Source organism: Triticum urartu, chromosome 2 (assembly GCF_003073215.2).
Source record: "Triticum urartu cultivar G1812 chromosome 2, Tu2.1, whole genome shotgun sequence".
NCBI classification, from domain to species: Eukaryota; Viridiplantae; Streptophyta; class Magnoliopsida; order Poales; family Poaceae; genus Triticum; species Triticum urartu.
This window is the reverse complement of record NC_053023.1, coordinates 697014148-697026038: the sequence shown is the minus strand read 5'-3', so window position 1 is coordinate 697026038 and position 11891 is coordinate 697014148. Positions and strand designations below refer to the sequence as shown.

Below are 11891 nucleotides of genomic sequence, written 5' to 3'. Positions count from 1 at the left end.
CGGCATAGCATCGACGCACGCCGTCTTCCTACTCGCATTCCCTTCCGCGGGCGCCATATCCTCCCTGTCACTAGCTCAGCTACTCACTACTACAGTTCTTTGGCAACTCAAGCCAACGAGGTAGTAATTCTGCTCTTGTGAGTGGTGCACGCGGCTCCGATGTAACTGTATATATATGCTCCCACCTGCACGTGCATCACGCGCGTTCAACTCCAGCCACGCAAATCGGTCGATAGGTACAGATATTTACCAGTGCGACTGTGAGCACGCACGACTCCACATTCGACAAGGAATCGTTGGGGCCGTGAGACCTGCAACTAAAGGATGTCGAGGACTATATATGAGCACGAGGTAACTATACATTTATCTCCTATCCCTTTTCTTTGCGCAAAAGTTGTCCCATATCTCCAAAGTTTTGCTGTAATAATGATGTATCAGCCTGTACGTGACGTGCTACCAACCTATACACTCGTCTCCTTTTTCTTCTGCAGGGAACCAAAAGACTCTTTAAAGTCAGTGTGTAACGAGTCCCGCCGTGACGAGTGCTGCAAACTGCCTAAGGGCATGGCCAATGCATAGCCTCAGGGTGATGCTCACATGTCATGTAGGATCGGATGTCAGGAAAAACAGATTATGAAGAAGAAGCCGGATCCTCTTCAGGAGGCGGGTGTTTCAAGAGAAAAAGTATGATCCGGTGTAAAAAGCTGAAAATGATGGAGTGAAGAGTAGAGATGCATGTGCATTAGAGTCTTTACTTTTCATTTCTTGATGATGCTCACTAGTGGTAGCTTGCACCGGGGAGAAAAAATTAATATAGATGTCTCAAGTTACTTTTTTTCGTGAGGCAGTGTGTTCACATACCACCATAGTTCATGCCCTAAAAGATGCAATTCTCTCCAACCACACGTCAGGTGTGGTCAGCTATTACAAATTGAATTGGTTAAATGATCCGTTGGAGAAAAAGGCAATTCTCTCCGAGCATGATGTACCGATGCAATTCTCTCCGAACCAAGCTAACATGTGACAAATGAATTCAGCCTTGTAAGTTTAGCGTGAATATGTTGTTTCCTCTTCTCCTCTGCCTTAGTTGCCCTGTGTGGCTTGTGTGTGGGAGTTCAAGTTTCTGGCTCAGCTACTTTGGCTCGGTCTGAGCGCCATTAACAGTTTGATGTGGTCTTGTTGCCTCATTGGTGCTCATTTTCTTCTGAAATATATATATATATTTAAATAACCTTGAAATTTTCCCAATGGCACATTAATGCTTCAAATATAAAATGAATGTTTCCAAAATGCGAACACGTTTTTATCAAATATCACGACAAATCTCTACGTCTTTTAAGAAAAAAGATGTAAGATGGAAAAATTGAACAAGGAAAGCCGGACAATGGCCGAAAGGGCCCATGTTAGGACGAATTGAACGAACAACCGACTATCATGACCAGTGCACCACAACAAAGTTCACTAGCACAGAAGGAATCGAACAAAGCTGAAAAGCTGAGTCTTTTTTCTTCCCCTAGTCTCTCACGATTAGGGTTCTCTAGTCCTCCGACGGCGCTGCTGTCGTGAGTTTTGCCCGGCGAGTCTTCCGCCGCCCTTCAGTCCCCCTCCTCCCCCCGCTCAACTCTCTCTCCCTCTCGGGCTGATCCAGGGGATCCCTTGTGGTTCTTCCCGGCCTTGGAGGTGAGGCGACAAAAGCTAGGGGCTAGGGGTTTCTCGATCTGTCAGCACCGGCAACCCGATCATGTCGGAATCGCAGGAAAGTTTGGAGAAACAGGATGCAGGAGTGGGAGAGACAAGCAACTTGCTGGAGAGGTTGACGCTGCAAGATGATGAGGCTGACGATCTGATCTGGGAAGAAGAACTTGATGTCGAGGAAATCAAACCTAAGTGGTTAGCCTTGGGGCGCTTGCTCACAACGAAAACTTACAGCCATAGTGCTTTGATTGCAGATATGAGGGCTGCATGGAATCCTGCCTTGAATGTGGTTTGGAGAAGGATTGATGCAAATTTGTTCTCGATTCAGTTTAACTGCCTTGGAGATTGGAATAAGGCTATACATCAGGGGCCGTGGGACTTCAAAGGACACGCTGTGATTCTGGCAGAATACGATGGGTTCACCAATCCAGAGAAGGTCAAACTAGATAAGCTTGAGACGTGGTGCCAAATCCATAAATTACCTGATGGTGTGCTTAGAAGAGAGAAGGCACTTGAAAACCTAGCTCAAAGGATTGGTGAGGTTCAGGAGGTTCAGGTTACACTCCCTAATGGCTTTGCAGGTGAATTTATTCACATCAGAGTTAGGTTAGATGTGAACAAAAAACTTACCCGGGTGGTCGATATCACAAAGGGTGGAGAAACAGAGAAATATTTGGTGAAATTTGAAAAGCTACCCACCTTCTGTCATGCTTGCGGCTTGATGGGGCACTGGTATGAGGAGTGCGGCACGAGAGAGCACGATGTAAGCAAATTTGAATGGGGGAATTTTCTCCTTGCTCCGAGACGGGAAAGAGGAGGTGGTCGTGGAGGTCGAAGTAATGGTGGCCGAGGGAGAAACACACGTTCCTTCGGCCCTTCCAATGGTAAATGGAATGGTGATGAGGAGGATGACTTGGCAGGCGAGTTTGGAAGAGGAAGAGGACGTGGGATGCATGAGTTCGCAAATTGGCGCTATAACAGCGCCTACAACCAGCAAGCTGCCAGTAACCTGGGAGAAAAAACTAGTTCACATGGACCTGAAATTGCTAACAAGGAAGCCCTGATGACTAAGAAATCTGGAAATCCGGATTTGGGTGAGACCATAGGGCAGATTGTGGTGGCAGATCATGTAAATGTCCTAAGGAAACGTACTGCAGAGGAGTCGGGTGCTACTGTGATTTGTAACAGTGAAGCGATACAACAAGAGAACGCTGGAGCTATTGTACCAGTGGGCAACACAGCAAACAAGGTGGATAACTTTGATGGGGGAGGTTCTGTTAGCACTGATCCGATGGGGACCCCACAGAAAAATGCCAATAAGAAAAAGCTGAAAGGAGTGGATGGTGAAGCGATTGCAAATGACCCCAATGTTGTATCGGCGGCCTCCTCGGCGGAGGACCGCCGGGAGCAATGAAAACCCTTGCATGGAACTGCCGCGGGATGCTTTCGCCCACGGCAGTTCGCGAGCTCTTGCATCTGCAAGGGCGTGTGAAAGCGGATGTGGTTTTCTTGTCTGAATCACATCTGAACAAAGATAAGGCAAATGAGATTAGGAAGAAGTTAGGTTTTGATCAATTACATGTCGTAGAAAGTGATGGTCGGTCTGGAGGGCTTGTACTCTTTTATAATAACTCAAATGAAGTGGTTTTGAATTATTCATCGCCTAACTTTATTGATGGTTTTGTGATGGATGGCAATGCTATGGCTTGGCGCTTGACGGGGTTTTATGGAGAACCCAGTTGGGATTTGAAGCACCTATCCTGGACTTATCTGAGGACATTGCATAACAACACCGAGGGACCGTGGATGATCATAGGAGATTTCAATGAGATATTAGTAGCAAGTGAAAATGATGGTGGAAATATCAGGCCCTTACAATTTATGCAAAGTTTCAGAGATTGTATAGAGGAGTGTGGATTGCAGGAAATTATGTATATCGGGGACCAATTTACGTGGAGTCGAGGAGTGATAAGGGAACGCCTTGATAGAGCTCTTTGTACCGAGAAGTGGGCTGAAAATTTTCCTTTTGCAGCTGTTGTTCATGAACACCATACCCACTCAGATCATCGACCCCTAGTCTTGGATACAAACTATTTTGCCGATGTGCTTTCACAGCAGCCAAAGGGCGAGAGGAGATTTGAAGCAAGGTGGCTGAACGAAGAGACAATAAATGAGATTGTCACAACGGCCTGGCAGCGTGCCCATCTGTCCGGAGTTGGGCCGTCACTGTCGGAACGTACACGAGCAATAAAAGAGGATCTTTTTCAGTGTGATCGAGAAACATTAAAAGGCCCAAAGCGAAGAATTCATAAACTGGAAAAAGAATTAGAAAAGTTGAGGAGGAGACAACCCACAAGTGAAGCCAGACACAGAATGAAGGAGATTCAAATCTTGATAGAAAACTTACTGGATCAGGAGGAGATTGTTTGGCTACAGCGAGCACGGGCAAACTGGTTGCTGCATGGTGATCGGAACACTTCGTTCTTCCATAAAGCTGCCTCGGCACGTAAGAAAAGGAATTGCATTAAGAGATTACTTGACGATACAGGTGTGTGGAGAGAGGATATGAATGACATAAACTCTATTATTTCAGGGTACTTTACTGAGTTGTTCACATCTCAGGTTGCCATACCGAATGCTAATGTCTTGAACCAGGTGTAATCTAAGGTAACCTTAGCTATGAATGATGTGTTGATGTCCCCGTACACAGAGGAAGAGGTGAAGAAAGCGTTATTTTCCATTGGTGACCTTAAGGCCCCAGGGCCAGACGGGTTACATGCAATATTTTACAAACGATTTTGGTCCATGCTAGGAGATGATCTTGTTGCAGAGGTGTTGAATGTAGTAAACTCTCAGATCATGCCTCAAGGTTGGAATGACACCACAATCGTTATGATCCCCAAGGTAAATGCTCCGGAAAAAGTTTCGCAATTTAGGCTGATAAGCTTATGCAATGTTGTATATAAGGTCATATCTAAGATGATTGCCACGAGACTGAAGTATCTCTTGCCGGAAATAATTAGCCCAACCCAAAGTGCCTTCGTCCCAGGAAGATTGATTACGGACAATGTTCTTATTGCTTATGAGAGCTTGCACACAATAAAGCATAAGAAGACAGGCAAAGATGGTTGGTGCGCTGTCAAACTTGACATGCATAAAGCATATGACCGAGTTGAGTGGGTGTTCTTGGAAGCTATTCTTCTAAAACTCGGGTTCCATGCAAACTGGGTGAACATGATTATGTTGTGTGTCTCCTCGGTTGAATATAGAGTGAGGTATAACTCGACGGAGACAGAAGCATTCAGACCAACTAGAGGCCTCCGTCAGGGGGACCCACTATCGCCGTACCTTTTCCTTCTCTGTACAGAAGGACTGACTGCCTTACTATCAAGAGCTGAACAGGAGGGTGATTTGGTGGGAGTCAAAGTCTGCCGTGATGCACCGGTAGTAAAAAGTTTCTTGTTTGCGGACGATTCACTTATTTTGATGAAGGCCAATGCAGCTAATGCAACTTGCTTAAAATCAATCCTGGATCTCTATTGTTCTGCTTCGGGCCAACTTGTCAGTGTGCAGAAATCGAGTATTTTTTCCAGTCCAAGTACAGAAACTAATGTTAAGGCCGAAGTTTGCTCAATTCTGGATATCATGACAGAGGCCTTGAATGATAGATACTTGGGTCTCCCATCCAATCTGGGTGTTGATAAAAGTGATGATTTTCAATACCTGATTGATCGATTGTTTCAAAGATTAATGGGATGGAAGGAGATATGCCTATCTTCTAGAGGAAAGGAAGTGCTCTTGAAATCAGTGGCTCAAGCCATACCAACTTACGCGATGTCCGTCTTCAAAATTCCTAAAAAAATTGTAAAGGAATCACAAATGCGATGTCTCGGTTTTGGTGGGGGTGATGATGCAACGAATAGAAAGATGCATTGGTTCGCGTAGCGGAAGATGTGCATACCAAAGAAATATGGAGGTATGGGATTTAGGGACATCCACTGCTTCAATCTTGCACTTCTAGCAAAACAAGCCTGGCGTCTTATTGATAGCCCAGTTTCATTATGTGCAACTATTCTGAAAGCTAAGTATTACCCAGAAAGAGACTTATTGGACGCCACCTTAAAGCCAAAATCATCCTTTACATGGCAGAGCATTATGGCTGGGGTACACATGTTGAGACGTGGATATATTTGGAGGATTAGAGATGGTCAAAAGGTGAACATATGGGAGGACTCGTGGATTCCTCAAGCGCCAACAAAAAAAGTGTTAACTATCAGAGGTAGTAACTTAATATCCCGAGTTTGTGATCTCATTGATCCAGTGACTGGAGATTGGGATGTACAGTTGGTGAACCAAACGTTCTGGAATGTGGATGTTCAAAGGATTCTGGCTATACCCTTACCTTTACATGAAATGTCTGATTTTATTGCATGGAGCCCTATCAAGAATGGGCTTTTCTCAGTGCGATCAGCCTATCAAATTGAATGGAATTTTCAGTTTGGTGACCTGACTCAAGTTAATGCGGGCCCTTCATCACCTGATGAGAAATGAAATTTGATATGGAGCTTAGAATGCCCAGCAAAAATTAAAATCTTCATATGGCGAGTACTACATGCCGCTCTTCCATGTCGGGCAGTCCTAGCTTCTAAACACATGAAGGTTAAAATCCAATGCCCAGAATGCAGGTTGGAACCTGACAGTATACGCCACTTCTTGTTTGAATGTCCAAGATCAGTAGAGGTTTGGAGACAATTGGGGTTGTATGAGATAGTAAAGAAAAAGTGAACAAAATACAAGTCTGGAGAGGAAGTGATGCACGAGTTGTTGCATGTGGAAGATACAGAATTCTATATCTTGGGGCTTCCAAAAATGAGAGAGATGGTAGTCACCGCAGCTTGGTACTTGTGGTTCGAACATCGTAAAGTATACCATGGTGAAGAAATTCAAACATCCACTCGGATCGCCCTAGCTGTACGCGGACTAGCGGCAAATTTCAGTATCGCATGTTCACCAAAAGCCAAACTTCGGTGTGGAGGTTGGGAAAAGCCACCAAAGGGATACATGAAATTAAATGTTGATGCGGGGTTTGATCAAGATCTACTTGAAGGATCCGTGGGGGCAATCATTCACGATCAGAGTGGACAATTCATTGCAGCGGCGAACGAAAAAATAGGCATTTGCTTTGATTCTTTCACAGCAGAGGCTCTGGCCGTCAGGTTTGGGCTGAACCTCGCAAGAACTGTCGGATGCAGTAGGATCGTGGTAAACTCGGATAGTTTGGAGATAGTAGAAGCCCTAAAAGACGGCAATTCTTCTTCAGTTGCATCTGCTATTATTGACGATTGCTTCTTCATGGCCTCTGATTTCAACCATGTTATTTATGATCATTGTAATAGAAAGAGTAATAAAGTAGCCCATGAACTTGCTAGGCTAGTTAAGTTTTTCCCTCCTAGTTGTTGGTTGGGTTCAGCGCCTCCTGAGGTGCTTTCAGTACTTGTAAGTGATAACACTGTTCTCGTATCTGAATAAAGGAGGAGAAATTCTGTCAAAAAAAAGTCCACTAGCACAGAAGCGATCAAATCTGTGCCTACACGAGAAGTAAATCCGTGTCTCTCGTGGTAGGAAAAAAACATGTTCTTTTCCCTTTTTGCGGGAAGCACCGCAGAAGAAAATCCGTGCCTCGACGAGAAGTAAATCCGTGCCTCTCGTGAAAGGAAAAAAAATGTATTTTTTTCTTTCCGAGAAGCATGGCGGAAGCAAATCTGTGCCTCCACGAAAGTAAATCCGTGCCTCTCTTGGTAGGAAAAAAGATGCGTTTTTGCGAGAGGCACGGTCATGCCTCTCGCGAAAAAAGGAAAACACATTTTTCTCCTTTTCCGAGAGGCAAGACCGTGCCTCTCGCGAAAGGAAATACGTTTTCTAATTTTTGCTGTTCAAAACCTAAGAAAAAACCGAGAAAAGCGAAAAAAATGATTTTTTTATTATCTAAAAGCCGAAAACGTGTATGAAAAAATGGAAAGAAATTTTGAAGGGAGCGCCCAAAGCGCGATAAGTGACGACGGCTGAGAGCACGCCAAGTGACGTGCTCCCAACCCACCCCAAGTGACCCTTACGGGGCTCGTGAAGGAGTACTCCTTGATTAGTTGCTCTCTAAAAAAGTACAAAGGCAAGCATGCGAAAACTGAACGAATGGTATAAATGGACTGGACTACAAATTGATCACAGCTGATTGAGACTTAACAAAGTCCTTAGTTTGCCTAGAAAAAGTCCTTTGTTCATTGAGTTGTAGCCACATAAGCAGTTACCGGGGAGACTTTTATGAGATCTCACATTAGTGTGATTGGCTTTTAAAATAAATAAATACGTGTTCGAACATTCTCAAAAAATTTATGGACACACATCATATTTGATGTACAGACTATCAAAATGTTTTAGCTCCTAATTCGACTTACATTAATAGAATCAAAAAAAGACAAAATCAGATATGAATATAGTGTTAAAGTACTATTCACCCAAAGCTGCCATTTTTCACATTTGAATTTGTCTTTTTTTGAATCTCTACATGTGCACTGATTTTTGAGCTGATTTTTTCGGAGTTGTAGACATACCTCATATGGATGTTGTCAAATAATTTCAGATATTTCTAAAATATCTAAATATGATTTTAGGGGTTGATCTCATGATCTTACCTAATTTGAGATCTCATACAAGTCTCCCACAGTTAATGTCTACCAGCTTCGTTTTAGTTTACTAGCCGCCTCCTTATTTTGAGGCTTTTTTAACCATGATTTTAACTAAAAAATATAAATTATACGTAATAAAAAATATATCATTGAAAATTATATTTAAATACAAATTCAATAATGTAATTTTTTTATGACATGCAAGAATATTTTGCTAGTCAAATATGTGATGCAACTTTGACCAAAAATATGACAATCTATACCTACTAATGAAGTATGGAGTGCTTCTGCCCGTTCGACGTCCGTCATACGATTTACAAAACGAACATGATTTTTTCCTTTAAGTAACCCGCGGTCCCACATTAAGTGCCTTTTCTTTGTTGGGCTTTGACTCTACTGTGGTAGCCACTATCTTGCGCTCTTGGGCGCTGCTTAGTATTCCGTGTTTTCTAGTTCACTCAGCCCGTTTAGGTCCATAGCCTTTTATTATTTACAGAGAATATGTTAAACATGATTATGATATAATTTTGCAACCGTAACTCAGACTAAAATAATTTGTATATGTAGTTGGATAAAAAAAATATGTAGTTTTCAACCGTGCTATTATTTGTACCTGCTAACCACTTTAAGATTCCGTTTAGGGTATAGCTTTAATTAATAACCTAATTAATTGCAATGATGTATTTTCAGAAATGCTAACACACAATATAAATTTTATATAGCCCTTATCTATACCAATATAAAAAGACCCAAAGGGGCACATCCAAACCATCTTAACCGTCAAATCATGTGATCTAGTGGTTCAAATCGCTCCAGTGTTGAGCACCAAACACGTTTAACGCTCTAATTACCCACCACTGGCATTGGTTATAAACATGTTTAGACTCAACGATATCCCATGAAATCTGCCATGTAAATAATATCTTACTATTCCGGCGAAGAAAGCAATTAATATCTTACCAAATATCAATGTGCCACAAACATACCTTACCTAATATAACGTGCCACTAATATCCTACCTAACACGTCATTGCATGTACATAATTACTATTAGTATGAAGTATGTTAGAGGGGGCTATATGAATTTGAGGGAGTATGAATGATCGGTTTTAATGGGCATATAGGAGTAATAAAGAAAGGCGAGAATAAAGGGCGTAATCAATGGGGATAAAAGAAGAACGGGAAAGTGAGAGATGCTATGTGAGCGTCGAGTTGCATGCAACGAACTAGGGTCATTTCGCTCAGACATAGACAATTTTTCTATTAATCTTCAAGCGTATTCAAAGATGGCCTAAAACATATTTAATATAATCTTTTATTGATATTTTTCTCACGACTTGGTGCATATTCCAAACATTGCTTCAACTTATAAATAATGCCTTGGTATGATTTTTTTAATAAAAAAATAGGCTCTTTAAGATCAAAATCGCCGCAAAAAAATCGTACCAAAAGTATTGTCTATGTAGCATGCTTCTTAATATACTACTGATACGAATTTCTGCTAGACCTTAGTGTGCGCCTCTCTGGTATGGCGGGCACAATTCAAATGTTGTTCGGCCGTGCTAACGGATAATTCAGGTAAGACTAATAAACCTAGCTTAAGTGGCTGCAAACGACGCCCGATCGAGACGGAGAGAGCTAGCTGTTCCATGCACTCCAGCTGGCATGCATCAACTTAATCGATTTGGAAATGCATCGTCGTGCAAACTTCATCCGATGTTTGAACCGGCCGCCATGACAAAGCTTCGGAGGCTCCGCTCCGCCGGCCCGCCTGAAGCCGCGGCCTCTCGCGCCATCCCTTTCAGAGCCTCTACTCTTTCCCTGATTTCAATGGCCCTTGGGCCATGACCCATGAGCAGCTCCACGCACCTCGCGAGCTCCTCCCGAGTGAAGACGCCCTCGCTGTTGCGCTCCCCTCTGACGCCGGCAGCCCACTCCTCCTCTATCAGGAACGCGTTCGTCGGCTGGTCGAACAAGCTTGGCGCGGCGACGACCGGCACGCCTAGCGACATGGCCTCCAGCGCGGAGTTCCAGCCGCAGTGCGTGACAAAGCATCCCACGGACGGGTGCGACAGGACCTTCGGCTGGTCGCACCACTCCACCACCATGCCCAGCCCCTCTAGCACGACGTCGTCCAGGCTCCGGCTCACGTCCTCCTGCCGCCCATCGTTGCGCACGACGAGCAGGTACGGCCGCCCGCACCGGCGCAGCCCGTTGGCAATCTCCTCCATCTGCTTTTCGGTGTACGTCCATACGCTCCCGAACGAAACGTACACCACCGACCTCGCCGCCTGCGCGCCCAGCCACTCCATGTACCTCTTCTCGTCGGCGCCGGCGTGGTTGAACAGGTGGATGCGCGGCTCGGCCGAGGAGGAGGGCCCGATCACCGGCCCCACGGCGAACACGTCTAGGCGCTCCTTCATGGCCGCCAGCGCTGCCGGCTCCAGCTCGTCGAAAGTGTTGACGAGAACCTTGGTGCAGCCGTGATCACCCAAGCGCTCGAACACATCTCGGGCCGCTTCGTTCATGAGCTTGGCCAGCTCGCTGCCCGTGGTGTCGACGAGGAAGGACGGGAAGTCGCGGATCCGGAGCGGGCGGGGCATGCCGGGCAGGGACACCTCGAACGCGGGGTCGGCGGCGTGGGACGCGACGAGGTCGCCGTGGCCGTGGAAGTAGTGGTAGTACGCGGTGAGCACGGTGGCCGGCTGGATCCAGTACACGGCGAGCGGGATGGCGTGCTCACGCGCGACGTCCAGCGCCGCGGGGAGAACCATGCTGCAAACGACGCACGTGACGGGCCGGCCACGTGCGGCGAGGGTGGCGACGACGGCCGACAGGCTCTCAAAGGTCGCCTGGCGGCTGCGCGCCCTCGCCTCGCCGTCCCTGGCCATGGAGCCGTCGTCGAGGCCGTTGGAGTATGGAGCGTAAGAGACGAGGCCGTCGGTGGCGGCATCCTTGTTGTTGTTGACGTCTCCGGACGAAGGGAATAAGCGGCGGTGAGCGAACACCGGGACGGAGATGGTGGCGAGGACGGGCCCGGAGCCGTCGACGCCGTGGAGGCGCGCGAGGCGGTGCGCGAGGACGCGGCACGGGTTGAGGTGGCTCTGGATGCCGTAGGCCACGATGAGGAAGTGGTGGCCGGTGCGCGCGCCGCCGTTGCGGCTGTGTTGCTGCCGGTGCTGTGCGTCCGTGGCCATGGATGAGATGAGAAACTTTGATGTGAAATGAAGATGTGTCTGCTTGTGATGTGAAACCTCTGACGCGCCCTATATATTGGTGTCATTGTGCCGTATCTTTGCCCTGTGCCGGCCTTGAAGCCGCCGAATGGCGAACATCAACAACTTGCTTCCAAATGGGTGAGAGCTACACGTGACGTCGGCACTGACGGTATGCCATCCCATTTGGAAGTCAGCCGTACATTTGTTTTCAGGAAATCAGGAGTTTATTCCTTACCTAATACTAGCTGAGTGCCCGTGCGTTGCCACGGAACAATAAACTTAGACATGAGACATT

At 45.9% G+C, this 11891-nt stretch overlaps 1 protein-coding gene across 1 annotated transcript; it reads right to left on the bottom strand.

The window, feature by feature from the left end:
* Positions 1-9702: 9702 nt before the first annotated feature.
* LOC125534190 (cyanidin 3-O-rutinoside 5-O-glucosyltransferase-like) lies at positions 9703-11614 on the bottom strand. Its single transcript, XM_048697468.1, has one exon. It carries the CDS (start codon positions 11573-11575, stop codon positions 10088-10090), a length of 1488 nt encoding a protein of 495 aa, XP_048553425.1. The 5' UTR covers positions 11576-11614; the 3' UTR covers positions 9703-10087.
* Positions 11615-11891: the final 277 nt, after the last annotated feature.